This window comes from Adiantum capillus-veneris, chromosome 10 (assembly GCF_014529385.1).
Source record: "Adiantum capillus-veneris isolate H3 chromosome 10, ASM1452938v2, whole genome shotgun sequence".
NCBI lineage: Eukaryota > Viridiplantae > Streptophyta > Polypodiopsida > Polypodiales > Pteridaceae > Adiantum > Adiantum capillus-veneris.
Window position 1 is genome coordinate 146,128,978 of NC_140940.1, and position 21,268 is coordinate 146,150,245.

Below are 21,268 nucleotides of genomic sequence, written 5' to 3' on the forward strand. Positions count from 1 at the left end.
AGGGCATGAGATTTTGGCTGGATACTCTTTAAGGAGACTTTTAATTTAAATATTGACAATCTCTCTTTGAAATCGATGAGAGAACCATACACGGGTCTCTAGACACTTTTTAAGAGAGTAACATGAGAGATCCTCACTCAGCGAAGCACTAATTTTATGTGCTCTAAAATGGAACATCCTTACAAAATCAATGCACAAAGACTAGAAAAAGAGAAAGATTTGTGAACACTAATTAATGAGGGGTAACATAAGAACTACTCGTTAGACGAATGAATAATTTTATGTGCTAGAAATTCTAATGCCTATCCAAGCTGATAATTTGCACATTGTGTTAAACATATTACCGTGAAGTATGTTAGTTAACATTGTGCTAACTAACATATTTTGAAAACTTCCATTTCCTATTCTTCAGGATTAATTATAGCAATAAGCATGAGAGCCTATATAGCATCCAAATCATCGTTCACATGGTCCCACATGATGCTATATATTCTTACTTCATCTCCCAATTCTCACTTTTTCTTACACAAAGTATCAACATTATAATTGCTTAGCACTCGTAGCGAGAGTCCAACCCCAAGACTTAAAGTTCACCTTGTGATGGAGAAGATAGTTTATGATTAGATCATATGGTAAAGGCCCTTTTATAGGCTCACACATCCGACAAGAGTTCATGTGACTAAACTATTACAGAGAATGCTCCACATTAATAAGTGTTCTCAAAGAGACAGTTCAATTTCTATTCACAAGAAATTTTTTTCATAAAGATGAGTAGACTAAGTGCTAGGAAGACGTGCCTATTATTGGGGCAAGATAAGAGATGGAATGGTGCATGAAAGGTAAAGGGCCTTTTAAAGATGAGCAAGGACTATATAACCAAGCGAACAAAGAGAGATGATTTAGGGTCTTATGCTTATTTTGTCATGCAAGGTTGTGGCCATAATTTTCTGCTCAAATATGAGCATTATATGGTCAATACAAAGAACAAAATTGAGGGGGCATGTTATTGGGTAAAATAACGAAAGGAGAGGTATTAAGAACTAACTTGAGGGAACACAATCCTCCCATATAAGGAGATGAAATATGAGCACTATATTGCTCAACAAAATTGAGGGTGCATATTATTGGATGAAATAACGTAAGGAGAGGTATTAAGAACTTAACTTGAGGGAACACTATGTCTCATATATTCCTCACATATAAAAAGTTGGAAACTACCATGAGATCATGAAATACAATTGTCTCATCGTGATTGTTCACTTATCTTGAGAGTGTCTTTAAAAGGAATATTATGACATGTGCCCAATGCTTCTTATCTAGGTAAGGATTTGGCATAATTGTGCATACTGTTGCAAGTGGCAAATCTTTCACTCTGCAACGATTTATATATATATGGGACCAAGAGGATCTTTTGGATGAATTTGGACTTGCAAACTTGATCTTGTAGTCAAGTTTGTGAATGATAGATGCATTGTGCTTAACCTCGATTTTGGATCTGCTTATGGCCAAGTCCAAAGTATTTAGGTTCTTTGAGAAATTTTGGCTCATGGCTAGAACTGTATCCGTCTTTGCTCCATGCACCCTTTGTTTTGATAGAGGAGGGGAGTATATGCCTGAAGAGCTAAATGCATTTGTGGTGAGTTGTGGGATAAAACATTAATGTATAGTGCCATACAACCCACTTTGTATAATTCTTGCTTTGGTTGCTAGAGAGAATACAAAGCTCGTCCATGGATGTCAAGGCGATGTTCTTACATGACGATCTTCATCTTGGGAAAAGGGTTGTAAGAAGGCACGCTTCTAAGCCAATGCCATTGTTGATGAGGCTATCACTAGTAGAAGAACTCATACCACTTTAGCAAAAGAGCTTGTTCTTTGCTTGCAATCTCATCAAGGCTAATTACATTGATATAGCATTAGAGAAGTCTTTGTTTAAACACTCCTATATAACTCCTAATCTCTATTTATGGTTGAGCCATATTGCATAATTTTTGCCAAAATACGAGTGATAGCCTCATCAACAATGGTAAAGAATGTTGACTTTGCAAGATGCAAGCTTATGGTACAACTTGCCTTTGCATCAAGTGATTTCCACTCTATCTCAGATATGCATCATCCTCTTGGTGTTCAAACAATGGTGCTGATTGGTTCTTCAAAATAAAACTATTTTGGACTTGTTCCTTTTAGATGGAAAAGTTTGTACCATCAAACTTTTGGATATTAAAAATATTCTATTAGAAGATGATGCCATAACTAGAACCATTTAAAAAGAAAATTATGTCTATAAAATTGGCAAAATTTTGACAGAGTCTCCTCTGTAAATCCAATGAAATCTCAAACCAATAGAGAGTCAAAAGAACTATTGTACAATGACCATCCACATAAGTGCCTATCTCACCAAGTGCACTATCACTGACCAAATGCTGATCAAAATTGACTCGCCAATATGGTGCATGATGCACCTAGTCCTTTCTATACATATGCTATGGTGAGGTCACGAAGGGAATCTCTGGCATACTAATCCACACCACATTGGATAATTAGGCTCCACAATGCCCGGATTAAAAAAAACGTCACCACGATCCTCACAAAAGGTTGCAAAGACTCAAGACTTAAACTTGCTATGTAAATACCAAATCGACACCACAACAAGCATACTTAGCAACATCCTTCAAGATTGTACATACATCGTAAAGTAATCACTACGTATGTGAGTAGGAAATGTGCATAAATAAGCGTCAAAAAATATACAAGCGAAGTACATCATAATCTATAAAAAGTAAACCTGGTGATGATAGTTGCCTCAATCATGCAGGAGAGACATCAAACCATAGGGCATCTAATGTCAAGTCTGCATCAAGAATACAATAAACCCCATATACTGCCATGAAATGCATTAACCAATGCACATATGCTCAATGTGAGTATCCATAAGCCTGCATAAAAGCATGTTCAATATCTAAAGCAATAACATAGCATCCTAAATGCATAATCTAATGTGTACATGCGAGCACTCACAATGCTCAAGTTGCAAAGGCACCCGAAAAAAGAATGTACAAAGCATTTGCATCAAGTATGCATAACATCTGTAAGCATAAACATGTCACTTCAATGTAACTCTGATTCGTGTCGACGAGAAATCTGTGTAAAAATCTATACAGGCATCCACAATTACAAGCTCAAAAAGCTCCCAATGAAAATTTCCAAGCGGCATACATATCCAAACACTTACAATATGCTTATAGTAGAGGCATCAATATGACACAACTCTTATGTGTCAATTTGCTGCAGAATGTTGCACATTTTTTTGTGAGTAGAATTTTAAGCTTATGATGTCATCAACACGCCAAAAACATGCCAAAACTCCAAACTATACTCTTGAATCATGTCAATTTGATTCTGCATGGAGGAGACATGCCAAAAACTGCATTTCAAGACCAAAAAAAAAAAAAATAATCATGCTAAAATCTATTTTTCTTGCTTCTTCTTTGACTGAATCAGTCAAGAGCTTACTCCTTAAGCTCTACACAAGTTCAAGATTCGTGCTCAAGCTCAAATCTACACTCCCTCTGCAATCTATGCACACAAAGTGTAAAAAGACAAGATTCTTTTGTAAACAATTGATCTTCTTCTTACTGAGCACCACACTTCTTTGCTCCGTTGACAACGTTTCTGCAATTGCATCTCTAATACGAGTTGAAAGGGGGGGGGGGGGAGAGAGAGAGAGAGAGAGAGAGAGAGAGAGAGAGAGAGAGAGAGAGAGAGAGAGAGAGAGAGAGAGAGAGAGAGAGAGAGGAGTACATAGAGATATTGGTGGAGCACAGACACAATAGTTGTGCAGTTCCTTATTCTCTATTGTCCACAAAGTATAGAATAATTTGCTAGTGATGGTTGTTAGTAAGGGGATAGGAGATTGACCATGTTTGGTTGCCTGGCCATTGTGACCTTTATCCTAACACTCTCAAAGTGAGTTACATAATCCCTATAGGGCATCATGTGGCTATGGCACACTATGGTTTATTGGGATGAATGCTCAAATAGGCCTTGCTACATTACAATTGAGATTGGCAATTACACTTACATAGAAAGACATATTGGAACTGGGATGGAGAGGAGGAGGATGTCCAATCTATTGCATTCATCCAATATTTAAAGGTGAGGGTTTTCTCACCCTCACTTAGCCTTGTTTACCATTTTCTTTCTTGCATTCAAAAATCTACACTTGCATTTGAGGGAGAGAAAGTGTATTTGGTGGGCCTTATTGATGCTCATTACAAACAAGGAATTGGAGGATGCAACTGCTTCTTCCTAGGTTGAATTATTTTCTAATTTTCTATAACATAAACCCAAATTTTGCAAATCTAAGCATGTGGTTTTGTTCCTTGTTTACTTTGAAACACTAAAACAATCAGTGATTTGATAATTGTGGGGGTATCTTATCCTAAAAATCGTGCTTTTGATCTTGTCTTGCTAGTTTTTTCTTAAACAAAATGCAAGGATTTGGTGGTTGCTATGTGTTACCATATACATGTGGTAGTGATGTGTGTGAACACATCTAGGACCGCCACGGCATTTTTTTCCTCACTAGGAGGTTTTCCCCCCCGTGCATTGTATATATGCCCATCACTTTAGGGCTATCTCATCTTTCCATTGCACACTAAGTAATACTACTCTCTGTTGTGTTCCTTGAGCTTCCTTCATCTTCTCCAAGCTGTGTGTGTTTCCCTGCAACCCTATTTCCAACAATTGGTATCATAGCAGGTTGCGTCCTCCTTGGCTTAGTTGGCAACATTGCTAGCACACACTTGCTCACTTTCTCCGATTTCAGTGAGCTTTGGTGAGTGTCACCACATCGATAAATACTTCAGGATAGCTTGTAGAGGTAAGTCTGCTCAGATTTCCCATTTAGGCTCATTTCGGCCTCCGTTTCCACTACAGACAATGTTGCACAAACAATTTTGTCCTTTTGTGTAGAATTTTTATCAGTGTTGTGTTCTACATAACAGGTCCCTTATAGTCTTTCTTCAGCTTGTGCTATATAGCACACATTAGTCCCGCTTCGTTTCTCCTCTTTTTGAGCAATTTTCACATCAGGTGCAGACATTTGCCATGGCTGACAACAACACATATGTGTTCAAGATGTTTGGATGGATTGGATGGGGAAAATTACCCAATGTGGGCTTACATGATGTACCATGTTCTTGTGTCAAAGGGTGTCTGGAATCTTGTGCAGGGCATTGATATACGTCCTGCTTTTGTGGATACAGGTGATATAGAGGATGTTGAAGGTTTTGGTGGCAGGATTGCTGCTGCTAGAGCTGTTTTGCCTACGGTTGAGCAGGCTTGTTGGGATGTAAGAGATGCGCAGACTCTTGCATTGATTGCATTATCTGTGAAGTACACTATCACTCTTCACATTTGTTCAGCTAAATCTGCAAAAGAGGCTTGGGATTCTGGCTGGTCTTTATGCAAGTCGCAATGAGGCTAAAATTGCATTGCTGCATAAAGAGCTGGAATTGACGATTATGCATGAGAAAGATGAAATGGACACTTTCCTTGCTGGTATCAAGGATATCAATGAGCACAATATTTATGTAGTGCGAAGTCATAGTTTTCCCTTGTGCAGACTGTTCTTGATGCTTTGCCAGATTCTTATCAGACTTTTGCTAGTACTGGGAGACTTGACCCAAGGAAATCTTGAAGTTGTCAAGTTTGATGCATTATGCACATTGCTATTGCAAGAGTCAGTTTCCAAAAAAAAAGGCTAAACAGCGTGCAATTGAACATGCCTTTATTGCTGCTCAAAGAAAAAGTGGTAACAGTAATGTAGTCACTTCTCATGATTTGTATGCAAGTGGAAAGGCACCTATTCCTAATGCTTCTGTTGGCAGCTTCATATGAAAAATTATGGTGTAAAGGAGAAAAATAAGACACGTTTCCATTATTGTGAAGCTAATGATCACTTGATCTGGTAGTGTTGAAAATTGAAGGCAAAAGAGGCTAAGAAGAAAGAGGTCAGTTCCACTACAAGTGTACTGTTGATGTAGATGCAAAATGGGCTTTTAGTGCAGAGTGTACTTATAATCCTTTTGACCATGATGCATGTATGTCAATTGCAGCAGATGCTTATGTGTGGTACTTTGACAGTGGTGCTGCATAGCACATTATGTCTCATCGTAACTTGTTTACCTCTCTCGAGGATGTTCCTCATGGGAATGCAGTCACTTGTGCAAACAATGCCTCTTATCCGGTTAAGGGAGTTGGAAGGATTCTATTGATTGCTGCAGATGATAGTTCTTTCACACTTGTCGATGCACTTTATGTACCTGGAATAAAAAGAACCTTTTGTTTGTATCTGCACTTGCTAGACTTGGTCTTGTTGTCAAATTTGTGGATGACAGATGTGCAATTCATGATGTCAGTTTTGGTGATAAAACTGTTGCATCTGGCATTTTACGCCGTGGGTTGTATAAGCTCACTCTGTATGACAAGCGTGGGCAGAATTTTGCAAATGCAGTTGTGCAATTCAAATTTTGCAAATGCAGTTGTCAAATTTGTGGATGACAGATGTGAAATTCACGATGTCAATTTTGGTGATAAAACTGTTGCATCTGGCATTTTATGCCGTGGGTTGTATAAGCTCACTTTGTATGACAAGTGTGGGCATAATTTTGCAAATGCAGTTGTGGATTCACAGGCTAAGTCAAATGCAAAACTTTGGCATGCACATTTTGGGCATCTGAATTTTGCGAGTTTGCTATGTTTGCTTATGTGTGGTACTTTGATAGTGGTGCTGCATAGCACATTACGTCTCATCGTAACTTGTTTACCTCTCTCGAGGATGTTCCTCATGGGAATGCAGTCACTTGTGCAAACAATGCCTCTTATCCGGTTAAGGGAGTTGGAAGGATTCTATTGATTGCTGCAGATGATAGTTCTTTCACACTTGTCGATGCACTTTATGTACCTGGAATAAAAAGAACCTTTTGTTTGTATCTGCACTTGCTAGACTTGGTCTTGTTGTCAAATTTGTGGATGACAGATGTGCAATTCATGATGTCAGTTTTGGTGATAAAACTGTTGCATCTGGCATTTTATGCCGTGGGTTGTATAAGCTCACTTTGTATGACAAGTGTGGGCAGAATTTTGCAAATGCAGTTGTGGATTCACAGGCTAAGTCAAATGCAAAACTTTGGCATGCACATTTTGGGCATCTGAATTTTGCGAGTTTGCTATGTTTGCAAAAATCTGATATGGCTGCTTCTTTGCCGCCTCTTGAAGCCCCTGTGAAGCATGTTTGTGAAGGCTGTCTTGGGCAAAATGCAACGTTCAAAGTTTCCAATGGATGGTTCAGTTAGGGCTACATGCATGTTGCAGCTTGTGCATAGTGATGTTTTTCAGCCCTTGCAAACTCCATTACCTTTACTTCATGACTTTCATCGATGATTATTCTAGGCATGCATGGGTCTATCCGCTTGAAGCGAATTCTGAACTGTTTATGTACTTCAAGCAATTTCGGGCTATGGCTGAAAATGTCTCTAAATGTACTATGGGCACCCTTCGTTTCAATTGGGGGGGGGAGTATATGTGATGAATTTAGTGCATTATGGCTAGTTGTGGGAAAAAATACCAATCTACATGGCCATATACACCTCAACAAAATGGTGCTACTAAAAAGACAAATAGGTTGCCTATGCGTTTTTGTTTGAAGAGACTTCTTTGGGATCCACCTTTTTGTTGTGTGAGTCAACAGTGGTCTTTGCTTCAGCCCTTGTACGCTTGGTTGGGGACGGGATTCAGGCTTTGAAAGTTGATATTGTGGTTGTTTTGGAATCCAAATGAATTCCTGACTTTTTTGTGTCATTTTGGCTTGAGGCTATCATGTGTGCCACTTATGTACTTAACAGGTGTCCTACAAAAGCTTTGTAGTCTGTGACTCCATATGAAGCATGGAATGATAGAAAGCCTTCTATTGATCACATGCATATCTTTGGCTGTTTGGCTTATGATTTAGTGCCACAAACATAGCGCAAAAAAATGGATGATAAGGCTGTCAAATGTATCTTGGTTTCACGGGATGTTGTGTTTGTGGAAGATTTTGTTCAGCCCTTACTGTCATGTACTAGAGATAGTAATGTTAGCTCACATGACATTTTTGACAGTTTGTTGCCTCTTTTCAGCGGTGAAATTTGAATGTAAATTTAAATGAGGCAAATGTACAGCCTATGGGGGTAGTCATACTCGTTTAGGTTCTTGCCATGCATCTTATGTATCGGATTGCTATGCTTTGGATGTTTCTAGATTGCTATGCATCTTATGTATCAGATTGCTATGCTTTGGCTGTTTCTAGCTTATGTGATGTTGGAACCTCTCTCTTTTGATGAAGCACATAATTCAAAAAATTGGATGGCTGCCATGCAATCAGAATATGATGCGCTTATAAAAAATGACATATGGACTTTATGTGATTTGCCTCTTGGCAAAAAGGCTATTACTACAAAGTGGGTTTACAAGTTGAAATGCAAACCAAATGGTGAATAAGACTCGGCTTGTTGCAAAAGGTTATGCACAACAAAATGCATAGATTATGAAGAGACTTTTGCTCCTACTTTTTGTATGACTACTATGCGTTTTCTATGTGCATTGGCAGCTCATTTTGGATTGAGGGATGTACATCAATCTGGTATTGTTTCTTTGTTTTTGAATGGTGACACATTTGAGAAAGTTTATGTAACATAGCCTCACGGTTTTGTCATTAAAGAGCAAGAAGATAAAGTGTGCAAATGTAAGAAAGCTTTGTTTGGGTTGAAGCAATCTCCTCGTGCTTGGTATGAGAAAGCTGACACTTATTTGGTTAAACGAGGCTTTTATAATAGTCCAACATAAATCACTTTGTATGTAAAGCGTGAGGGCGATGTACTTCTCATTGTTGTTCTATATGTGGATGATTTGCCGATCACTGGTTCAAATGAGGCACAAATTGCTGAATTTTAGGTTGATTTAAATGCTACTTTCAAATTGAAAGATTTGGGGCTATTTCAGCATTACTTGGACATACAATTTAAGTAGTGTGATGGTGATATTGCCTTCTGTCAGACAAGTTACATATAGACATTGCTATGTAAGTTTGGACTTGACGATCGCCAAACCTATTGCCACTCCCAATGAAACACGTTTGAAATTGAGTCTTCATGATGTTGGTGATCCTCTTGACGTCACGCTATTGGATGCCTTATTTATGTATGCAACAAAAGGCTATATACTTAGTTTGCAGTCTCACAAGTCAACACATTTATGCATATCCCAGGGTCTAAGCATTGGCAGACTGTCAAGTGGATCTTTCGCTACTTGAGTGGCACTTACATCTTGGGTTGTTTTATCACAAGGGGGGATAATTGCCGCCAGATTTACATGTTTTTTTGGACTCAGATTGGGATGGTTGTTTTGACATGCGAGTGTCCACAAGTGGTTTTTGTTTCATGATTGGCAATTCATGCATATCATGGCTGAGCAAGAAGCAACCTATTGTGGCCACTTCCAGCTGTGAGGCAGAGTACAAGGCAGTCTTCACAGCTACGGTTGAGTGTGTATGGCTAAGATGCCTTATGGTGACTGATTTGGGTGTTGGACAGGACTTGCCAACATCATCTACACTGACAATCAGAGCACATTGGAAATTGGGAGGAACCCAATTTTTCATGCTCGCACAAAGCACATTGAGGTGCATTACCACTATGTCAGGGAGAGACTCTCAATAGAAGAGATAAACTTGGCTCATGTGCCAACACATGACAACCTCGCAGATCTTTTCACAAAGGAATTGTCTCATGAGGTTCAAAGCTTTTTGCAAAGCTTTGGGCCTAGTCCCCTTTGTGGACTGATTTTGTCCTATAGGCATGTCACTTCCATATACTCTATGTGCCAGCTCTAGTTTACCGCATCACTCTCAGAGGGGATTTGTTACCATATACATGTGGAAGTGATGTGTCAAAACAGATTTCGAACCGTCGGGGCATTTTTCCCCTCACTAGGAGGTTTTTCCCCAGTGCATTGTAGATACGCTCAGCACTCTAGGGCTATCTCATCTTTCTATTGCACTAAGTAATACTACTCTCTGTTGTGTGCCTTGAGCTTCCTTCATCTTCTCCAAATCATGTGCCTTTCCGTGCAACCCTATTTCCAACACAATGTTTGCAAAAGCTTTGGGATTATTGACCTAGGACTCTTAATTATGGTCGTGTCTTGGCAAATCACATTGGTAAAATTTGAATATTATGTGTGATAGATATTCATCATTGTTGAGTGAGTTGAGGTGGTATTTAGCAGTAGAACTTGGCACCAAACAATGACCTAGTAATTATTAAATTGGGCTGCTTAGGTATGGTAAGAATTGATGATGGCTCTCTTTTACGTTACTTGCATATTATGGCTGCTTAGGCCTTTTATTTTTCTCTCAGACTATATTGAGGATCTTTTGCTAAGCTCTTGGTTTTTGCTAGAGCTTGTTTTGTACTTTCTAATTTTGATCTAACTCTGGGCACTATGTTATGGCATACTATGAAGGAATGGGGCTGATTTGGGCTCTTTTTTATTGCCCCTAATTTTGCTTATGTTCTTTTTCCTAAAGCTAAGATCTAGATTTTGCCCATATTGAGAAAAATATGTGCTCGAAAATCTATTTGGATACAATAATACTCAGGATATCATCTACAACCTTAAAAAAAAGGTTGAAGGCTACAAGTCGTGGTATCCTCCTCTCAACGATAGGTCCTAACATGTCTAGGTAATTTCAATTACTTTCATAGCCTATACCTTTTTGAGGAATTTGCCCTATGTTTTGAATTCCTAGTTATGGTCACGGAAAATGGAAATTAAAAGATCTTCATGAGACATGTTGGTGCTTGGGCAAACCAAAGCATATTGGAAAACCAGATGCATTCTTGAAACATGGAATTTTCTTGAGCTAGGAAATGGACTTTTCAACTTCTTCTTTTTGGGTATGTCAAGGCTTGGGAATGCTTGAGTAAGGTAAGATTTGCGCGTGCTTGCTCTAGTATTTCTATTTGAAACGGCTTTTTAATGTATCTTTTTTATATTAAAGAACTTAAGACTACTTGGGTTTGTTAAGAACTTGGGGCTGCTTGCTCTGTACTTTCAAACTTTGACCTAGATTTGAGCCCTTGGCTATGGTATACTATGGAAGATGGGGTTGTGTAACATACCCCATGGATTGTGGTCCAGTGTGCCCTTAACAATATGATATGTTACATTTATAAAGAGTGTTTAGTTAAGTGGAAAGATTGTACTGAAGAGAGTTCAACATGGGAGCAAGTAAGCACTCCCTAGAAAAGAATCCCTAACTTTAGGATTGTGGAATGTAACCTATCCTATGGTTAAGGGCACACTGCACCACAAGCCATGGGGTCATGGCCTTGTGTGACCCACCCCCTAGAGATAAAAAAGAGAGGGTTGGCCAAGTGTCCATGGGAGAAAGCTCTGGCCAAGTTGGAGGGGGTGGGATCAAGGGCCCACGAAGGGAGAGATGCGGTTTGGCTAGTGTGCGTGTGTGTTAAGCCCTGGTTCTTGCTTTTCTTTACTATATAGGTTGCTTAGGAGATTTTTTTGTATTCTTTTGATCTTATTGTTGGTCTTGGGTCTGCTGATGCTAAGCACTTGGTCTTATTGGTCATTCATGTTGGTTGTAGTGATGGTCTTTGAACTAATGTTAATCCCTTGGTTTCTGTGGAAGGTGGGGTAGCGTTGGGCTTCTTACTAAACCTTTTGATTTTGTTGATTTTCTTTTGGTTAGCTCTTGCTACTGTTACTACACTTTCAAAAGTGTCCTTCTGAATGGTAGAAAATGGGGATGATATATACCAAGTAAAATTGAGCAATGGTAGAAAATGGGGATGATATATACCAAGTAAAATTGAGCAAAAATTTTTGTTGCCTTACTGGTTCTAAACTTTTGGACATTCATTATAGCCTTTTGATTTGTTAAAATTTGGGAGATACACCTAACATCAGATATTATCTTGCTACCTTTTCTTCAAAAAATCCATTTTGGAAGAACCTAGGGATGTTTGACGTCCTATAATGGTCCTTCTGGATATACTTGTTGACTTGGACCTTGTTTAGTACCCTTGGCCTAGGTATTTGTCTTGAGATTAATGGGATCTAATGACTTTGCATTTTTAAAACTACTCTTTTCTCTAATGGTAGCTTTAAACGAAGTATGGTATGAAGTGGGGGTTGCTTGCTAGCCTTTACTACATGCTTGTGCTTAAGCAATGCAAACATATAGGGTAACCACATGCATTCTTGAAACTCATCGTTTTTGAGAGATAGGTTTTGATTGCGATAAATATTGATGGTACCTATTGCCTTTTGCTTAGGATTTGTAAGTTTTGGGGACTGGTCTCTCTCTTTGTTTTTGACCTATCGCAAAACTCCTGGTTTACTGTGGTGGATAGGGCTACTTAGGACCTCTTTACTGTCCCATATATTTATGGTAGGGATCTTTGATTTAATGGCAAGCCCCTAGGTTTGTTCATTATGAGGAAAATCATTATTTGTCAATCAACATGAATATGAATTGATACTTAAATAATCTAAAACTGTTGGAGTGCCACATGCAGTTCTAAACTTGGGTTCTTTTTCTGTTAATTACTAAACATTTCATGGTTTCCTACTTAAAAAAAGCTTAAATTTTTTTTTGGGTAAAGAGTGGGGATGTTAGACTATCTTTTATTGTACCTCTTGATTGTACTTTGACCAGCTCTCGATTTTGGTCATCTTGGGATCTTGTGAAGCTGCAAGAGTTTTGCTAGTCCAATATATAATATGTTATTGAATGTAGTTTTGGAAACATGGGAACTTTTTGATTGCCTAAAATAAATTGACATGAAATGAAATTCTGAAGGTCATATTGGATCTACGCTTGGTTTTGCTTCACTAGGTCATTACCCTAAATGATAAAGTGCTTAGCTTATCTTCATTCACATGAATTAATTTGTTAGTATCGTCATATGAAGATTACAAAGGAGGACATATAAAAGCTAGCTCTTTGGACTTAGGAGGAAAATCAACGACAAGAGAATCCAATTGAGAGTGTTGCAATGGAGTAACATAGAGAGAGAGAGAGAGAGAGAGAGAGAGAGAGAGAGAGAGAATTATCGTCCACAAAGGTATGATATGACCCTTGAGACCGAAAAACAAATCATTATAGAGGGTTCCTTCTAAGTGGAGGAGTTGTCAGATACATCTCAGTTAAGGACCGAGGGTCTAAGGAACGATAAAAAAGAGGAATACCTAAGGAGGGACAGGTGAAGGGTAGCCAGTTTGGGAGTTCGAAACTCTTAGACAATTGCTTTACCTCCTCGATAAAATGCCCATTTTCTTGCTTCACACACTTCCTGCACCTTTTGGAGCTCTACCTTTCTCTGTTTTAGTCGGGCAAGTGTAAGATCTTTTGCAAACCAAATTTTGGTGTCTTTCAGAAGCCTTGATTACTCAAGGAATTTGATTTGATTCACCTTGGTCTTGAAAGAGAGGATCGCATGGTTGGTGCTGTATACGCTCGTGAGCGTGGTGATTGTTGCTTGATCCCATTGTACGCTCACAGGGATTATTGTTTGAATTCGAACAAGGGACTCATTGAACTTGAGATTCCCCTCCCCTTTCCATACGCTTGGGAGCCCGCCAATGCAAACATTGAGGGGGGCTATGTCTTCTTGACGCTTTTGTTAGAGTAGTGTGGATGCCACACTGTCTTCAATCTTGCGAGAGATCTCCTCATGCACTTGAGTCTTGACCTCCTTTGTGAAGGTCGTTGTTACTTCCATTTCTTTGGTGAACAAGGCTTCCATTTGTTCCACATTCTTGCTTTCCTCCACTAGAGTGAGAGGGGCCTCAATTGCAGTGAGTCTTTCCTTCAATTCATTGTTCTCTTTGCTAAGTCTCTTGACTTGTGTTGAAGGCAGGTAGTGCTGTCGAGCTTCAGGGGTGTTGCCACGACCTCAACAAAGGTTAGCTTGCTTCAGCTACTCGGGTGGCCGTGGCCACTGCTTATTTGAAAACACCTTTGCTAAGAGGCGGTCGAGAGCCAGGACAACAACCCGCCGAAAGCTCGAGCAAGCTGACACATCTGAGGTATCACGTGTGTACATTCCAATGTCAGCAGCCTGTACAGAGCGTGGGCAGCTCGTGTAGGTCTTCTTGAGGAGGGGTAGAGGGCGTTGTCCAATGTGTACAGTGTGGGTAGCGCGTCTTGAGGAGGGGGAGTGGGGCAGCTCTATGTCCAACCCCCTTGAGGCCGCCGCTCCTGCACCCACATTGGAGCACAGAGACCACGAGAGAGAGAGAGAGAGAGAGAGAGAGAGAGAGAGCGCATGATTGTGAACTCGTGCATCGTAGTAGCCTTATGAGTCCGAAGCCAGTGATGGCTACTTGATTTGCTCACCTCTCGCGAATTGCTTCTTGGTACGATGAGCTCAAGTGCATCTTTTGCGTTGTTCACATGGAAGTGCTGGGCACAAAGAAAAGTATGTTGGGAGATGCACACATAAAAAACGTGCTCACTTAGCTCAAGGATATAATGCCTAGCTACCTTCGAAGCATAGTGTCGATCAATATCCCCAAGTACCACTAGTCATGGCACCATATCGAATGAAGTAAACCAAAATCCAGGAACATAAAATCAATTGTAATAGCATGGATTTTTTAGCCAAAGGAGTTGGCCCTACGAAGCACTTGTGCTATTTCTGAACCAAAGAATGGGACAACTAGGATGTGAATGGATCACCAACAAGATTATGGGGAGCAATAGGTATTCAATATTGCTTTTGGGTGATTTGTTCTATGACATGGTTTGGGGCAAATTATTTCACATGCATTGATTTGTTGCTATCCTCGTATGAAGAGAGGCCAAAGGGAAAGCTAGCCCTTTGGACTTATGAGGAAGATCAACAACACTAGTATTCAATTAGGAGTATTCCAATGAAGTAACCGATGAGCGAGAGCATGTTTGTCATTCTGTGCAACATGGCCTTATGATTGTGAAGCTACTTGGCTACTTAATTTGCTTGTCGATGACAAACAGCTTCATGGTATGAGCTCGACAGAAACAAATTGCTTTCATGATAGAGAGAAATCAAAGTGGCAAGAATTGCTCGAGGAGAGCTGTAAAGCTGCTGGTTGCTATCAGCCTTGTGATGCACTTGACGATGCCATCCAAAGTAAGAGAACAAACTGCTTCAAAGTGAATTCATTCCAATGCATTGTAAATCCAAAAAAAAGGTACCCTCCACCACTAGAGGAGAAGCATGCCATGACCCTGCAACACTCAAATAGGAGAAGGGTACATTCCCTGTACGGTTTATAAAACAAAGTGAGGACAGTGCCACCTCATCGCCATACATATGTATGCTTTTTCATTTTTCTTGTGGGCACAAGCATGCAAGCACGTTGCACTTTTCATGATCTTTAAGAAACCATGCAAGCAAATTTTAATTGCTATTGACATGTGCTAATTCTCACATTTTGCTAGCTTATGAGGTTTGGACATGTGATAAACTCTATGCTAGGGCTATGATCCACCTTACAGCACAAAATACAGATATATGACTACTCTTCCATCGGAGCATATTCGTTAATGATTTTGTCGAACCATTTTGGGATGGCATACTAATGCACTCATGGGGTGTGCGTGTTGCGAGAAATGCAGACCTTCGCACGCGCACATACACACATTTCCGCAAGCACTCCCCTTCGCGTCAATGGATCGGGACCAGATTACAAGAGCCATAACCGCACTTCTTTCTGGCACCATGGCTAGAAAGAAGCCACCATGGTTTGTGAAGGTGCAGGACGGTGAGATCAAGTGATGTCCTACAGATTATGCAGAAGCTTCGGACTATTGCCAGGTTTGCAGTCCTACTCAAGGACTGTGGCAAGAGCAAGAACCTCTATCAAGGAAGCAGACTCCATGCTGAGATTTGTGAACGACGGTTGCTCAGAAAGAACGTACATTTGGGCAGCGCGCTGATCACCATGTATGCTAAATGCGGCTCCCTTTTCAAAGCTCAGGAAGTTTTTGATGAGCTTCCATTTCAAGATGTGGTCTCCTGGACTGCGCTTATTGCAGGTTTTGCCCAGTACGGCAACGGCAACAAAGCACTGCTTTGTTTTGAACGCATGCAAAGCGACGGCCTCTCTCCAAACGCAATGACCTTCTCTTGCATCTTAAGAGCCTGTGGTAGTATAGGAGCCCTTAAACACGGCCACAAAATACATGCTGAGATTGCTAGAAGGGGAATGTTAGAGAACGACATCATACTTGGTAATGCGATAGTAGATATGTATGCCAAGTGTGGTGCATTTGAATGGGCCCGACAGGTTATGAATCAGCTTACCGCCCGGGATGTTGTCTGCTGGACTGCATTGATTTCTGGTTACTGCCAACACGGGTGTGCGGAGGAAGCACTTGCTTCGTTTGAAGAGATGAAAAGAGACGGCCTTTCTCCCAATGAAGTGACTTTTGCTTGTTTGTTGCAAGCCTGTGGTAGCATGCAAGAAGCTGAGAAAGGTGGAGAATTACATGCTGAAATAGTTCGAATGGGCCTTCTAGAGAAAGATGTCGTGCTTGGGAATGCACTCATGGATATGTACACCAAGTGTGGCGTTCTTGCAAAGGCCCAAGATGTGTTTAACAAGCTTCCTGTGCATGACGTAGTCTCCTGGACTTCTTTAATCACAGGCTATGCTTTGGAGGGGCTTGGTGAGGAAGCGCTGAAGTATTTTGAGAAGATGAAAGGCGAGGGATTTCTTCCTAATGCAGTGACCTTGCTTTGCATTTTGCAAGTCTGTGGCAGCATTGGAGCAGCTGAAGTGGGGGAAGGGATACATGCTGAAATTGTGAGAGAGGGGTTATTTGGCAGAAATAATGCCCTTGACACAGCATTGGTGGATATGTATGCCAAATGTGGTGCACTTAAAAGAGCACAAAGTGTATTCGACGAGCTCGCAGTTCCAAATGTAGTCTCATGGACTGCACTTATGGCAGGGTATGCACAAGCTGGAAAGCACACCATTGTTTTTGACTCTTTTAGAAGAATGATTAGCCAAGGTGTACAGCCAAATTCGGTCACCTTCATGACTCTGCTTACGGCGTGTAGTTCTTTAGAGTTAGTCGATGAGGGTAAATCTTACTTTGAGAGAATGACTGCGAGCTTTGGGATTGTACCCACCTCAAAGCATTACACTTGCATGGTGGACCTCTTTAGTCGTGCAGGGCACTTCGACAAGGCACTAGAGACAATCAGGAAGATGCCATCTTCAGAACATCTTCCGGCTTGGTTTGCATTGTTGGCTGCTTGTCGTAAGTGGGGAAACACTAACATAGGAGGATGGGCCTACAGCAATGCAGTGCGTTGCTCTAGTGTACTCTCCGTACAAAATGGAAATGGCAACCCCCAGCATCAAGAAATTTAAAGAAGGCTTGGCTTGACTTAGTCCAGGGCGTTTGGGGGGAGCTCTCATACGGAAGACTACGTCAAGCTCAAAATTATATATCTATGGTTGAACTGCCCTGACCTGATGACAAGTTCTATAATGTGCGTAATATATTTCCCATCGCAGCAACTCTCTGGAAAGATGTTCCAAAAGTGCAAGCTTCCATGGCAAGCTGGAGGCCAAGGTCCTGTGAGAAGGTGCATGAATGCTCATGCGTGCACAATGTGGCTGAAGGGGCAAGTATGTGGGCAATATAGCGTGGCTACAATTTTAGATGCAGTACATAGTATAGGTAAGGCACAAATTGTCAATCTGTGTTTTTGCAATCAGATTGTTCCTTAATATTTTTGGACAAATGTATAGTAAATGGACCAGATGTACTATATATAAGACAGGTGGATACAAGAGAAGTCATCTACATATAAGCAAGTGAAAGCAGACGTTTACATTTTTACAATGGGGCCAACTCAGGCTGACATGGTTTTTATTTTAGATTGACAGTTTACCTATCATCTATGGCAAGCTTGGCACAATTTTGTAGTGGATACTAAAGCGGGATGCAGGACAAGAGCTAAGGTTGACATGCTCGAGTGTCCGATGCTAGTACAATCCGACGTTAGTATGGTATGAAATGACTAAGGCAAAGCGTACAACACATACGATGAAAGAAAGAGAGTTTTCAGAAAAGAGCTTAGGATACCAAAGTTGGAAGGCCAAAATGGCATCTTTGCAACACCTAAGGCTTCAACTTTGGCCCTATGCCCTTGAGCGTTTGGCCTTTGCCCCTGGGCCATGTGACAATATTGGCCTCAAGGACCAAACTTTGCCCAAAACAACAGCTGGCCGGTCCATGGTCAAACTGACTGGACCCCTAACTTACTAGTTTGGACGTCAGTATGGGATTAGACGGGTGTATGTCAAACATGGACAACCCTAATGAGAGCAAAGAAAGATGGAATCAACTTACTAAACATGTCAATGCAGTAGAGTCTATAAATTTACCGGTCATTTTGTGATAATTAGTGGCATTTATTACATGGGAAGGATGCTATTCAAGCGCATAGGTGGGTATTCTTTCATAAGTACTTCGTGTATAAGTCCTTTCATATGGGTGTGTGTTTACAAAGTGAGGATCAAACTAGTCAATACCCTCCGTCGAGAGGATATGGGGTGTATTTGTGCATCGAGACTTGATATCAGCTCTCCATGCAATAATGATACACTTTGTGAGCTTTTAGTTTTTGGATGTAGATGCTGATCATTAGGCATGCAACTGATAGCTTGATGAGAGACATGCCAAATTTTGCATGCAATTTTCACATCCTACGATTTGTCTTCTCCATTTCTAATCTAGAGATATGAGCTTCAACTGGAGAGATGTCAAAGCGCGTGAGGCCATTTTATCTTCACTCAAAAGATGCAACTACAGCACACAAAATGTGCATAATAGGTTGGCTCTTTGTCCCCAATGGTGCATGCTGCAAGTGAAATTGAGGAAACACACCTACAAAATAAGATGCTCAACTTTCAATGAAGCATTAGTTGAGAGATCTTGAACAATGCTTTCAAGGCACAGAAAGACCATTACTATTGGCATAGTGCACATTGTGCACATGAAGGGAATAACCTTTCCAACTCCATGAGTATGTACCATGCAAAACACGAATTTTACCTTTGACCTTATGTGCACAGCAAGTGTTCAAGTTATAGTGCACAAATGCAAGCCACTTTGAGCTGTGTAATGACCATCAATTAGTAGTTATTTGTGCTTAGCTTACCTCGGTCGACAAGAGGCAACTTGATAGCACTCTAAAGGCAACTAATCAGCACTCAATTAGTAGTCACTTGTGCTTAGCCTACCTCGGTCAACAAGAGGCAGCTTGATAGCACTCTAAAGCCAATTAGTCAGCACTCAAGAGTTGGTTGATAATGATGCTACATGAGCCTAGATTTCAATGTTTGAGCCACATGAGATGATGGGATGGAGCTCCGGGGGATCAAGCATGGAAAACTAACGGTACCACGTAAGGAGGAGGGAGGTTGTTCAAAGTCCTAAATAAGTGTATAAGTTTGGTGTTGGGTCCCAATAATTTTCCCTTCTAAACTTATAAGTAGGGGGGATGGGTTATAAGTCTCATAGGAGGGAGAAGGGGAAGTAGAAGAGATAGAGATGTATCATTAGCAGAGGAACATATATTGTCTCTATAAGCCTATTGATAACATATATCTCTAGTCACATATATAGATAGAGAGTTTGATTATTACTAGTACGATATTTCTAATTTCTATGTGATGTCATGCTCTTTGATATCACAAGACTTAAACCTTTTTTACTTAAATCAACTCAAGTATATATGTATTCACATGCTACCATCAAGCATTACTTAATGATGATTTCTTGATTTTTGCTCTCTTATGGCGTTAGGATTATTTGGAACTTAAAATAATGAGAATCTCATCAAAGTATATCAATCTAAATTAATGCTAAAAAACACAAAAGAGAGTTTCACTATACAATAGATTTAGCAATAGTGTGTTTTCAAAGAACCATACAAAACTTTACAAGTGAGATAAAGGTATACTAATTTCTTTCACTATAGCTTTAATAAGCATAAAAGGGGGGTTATAACTACTATACACTAATCTTAAATAGAGGATTTTTTAAGACTCTTCGCTCACAAGTGGCATGTCCTTTTCTATAAGGAGTGGATCCCTTGAGGATGGAGCATTTCTTAAGGTAGTGGCTGTAGTAAAAGATGACAATAGGGTTCTCATTGTTGATTAGGCCGATTGTTGTCGAGGGCAACAATTGAAAGAGGGATAGTCAAGTAGCATTGCTTGTAGCTTTAGATAGTGTGTTTAGAGCAATTAAAAAGCCAGAAATAAAGATGCCTCATTGCCTTCTTGAGAGGGGTGCAAAGAGCTAGCTATTGATTGAGGGTGAAACTTGATGAGCTGAGGATATCACAGCTGAGCTACCAAGGAAAAGATTGCTCATGAAGTTTGAAATCAGCCAAGTGAACCCTTGAGAAGTTGCCAAAAGGAATCATGTAGGGTTTGATTATTAAATTACAAAAAATAATGCAAATGATGTGCTTATGTAAACACAAGCATACTCTAGTTAAGCTATGTTGGATGAAACATTAAGAAGCTTTTATTATGAAAGGATAAGTGGGAAAGAACATTAAAGATAAGCTACTAAGAAACTTGTCATTAAATAAATGCACCAATAGGAGAATGGGAAGGTCTTTGTCAAAATAGTTTTGTTACTTGTCTTGAATTCAACGTGGTAGGTTAAAACTTGCGAATGGTCAATTTCAACATCAAAGACACAAGCATGTTTGTTGCTAATCATAGTCTCAAAGGCCTTACAAGAATTCCTCTAACTCACTTTTCATAGTTCCACAAGAATTTTGAGAGGTGACTTTGAGAGTGGATATTGTGGCGGATCTCTTGAAGAGATTGGATCTTCATCACCAAAAATTTCTTATTTGTAGTCTCCAAGATAACATGCTAATAGTTTGTGGAAAACAAAGAGAATTTTCAATATCAGATGAACAATCAAAAGAGATTCGAGTACCTATATGGACGATTGTTGAGCTCAAGGCCTAGTACACAAGAGGGAGAGATGGCATATTATTGTTTTAAGATGGACAAACTTCCCTATAAACTACATGAAACCATTAATCATCAGATGACTTTGGGAAATTGCATCTAACATTTCAATCAACAAACCAATCAACATGGAAATTTTGCA

The 21,268-nt window shown here is 40.0% G+C and overlaps 1 protein-coding gene across 1 annotated transcript; it reads left to right on the plus strand.

The window, feature by feature from the left end:
- Positions 1-15,599: 15,599 nt before the first annotated feature.
- On the plus strand, positions 15,600-18,889 carry LOC147449804 (pentatricopeptide repeat-containing protein At2g03380, mitochondrial-like). The gene has a single exon (XM_086522167.1). It carries the CDS (start codon positions 15,898-15,900, stop codon positions 17,488-17,490), a length of 1,593 nt encoding a protein of 530 aa, XP_086378293.1. The 5' UTR covers positions 15,600-15,897; the 3' UTR covers positions 17,491-18,889.
- The last annotated feature ends 2,379 nt before the right edge of the window (positions 18,890-21,268 follow it).

Coding starts and splice junctions, on each gene's coding strand:
- LOC147449804 (XM_086522167.1), top strand. CDS start 15,898: ATGCAGAAGCTTCGGACTATTGCCAGGTTTGCAGTCCTACTCAAGGAC.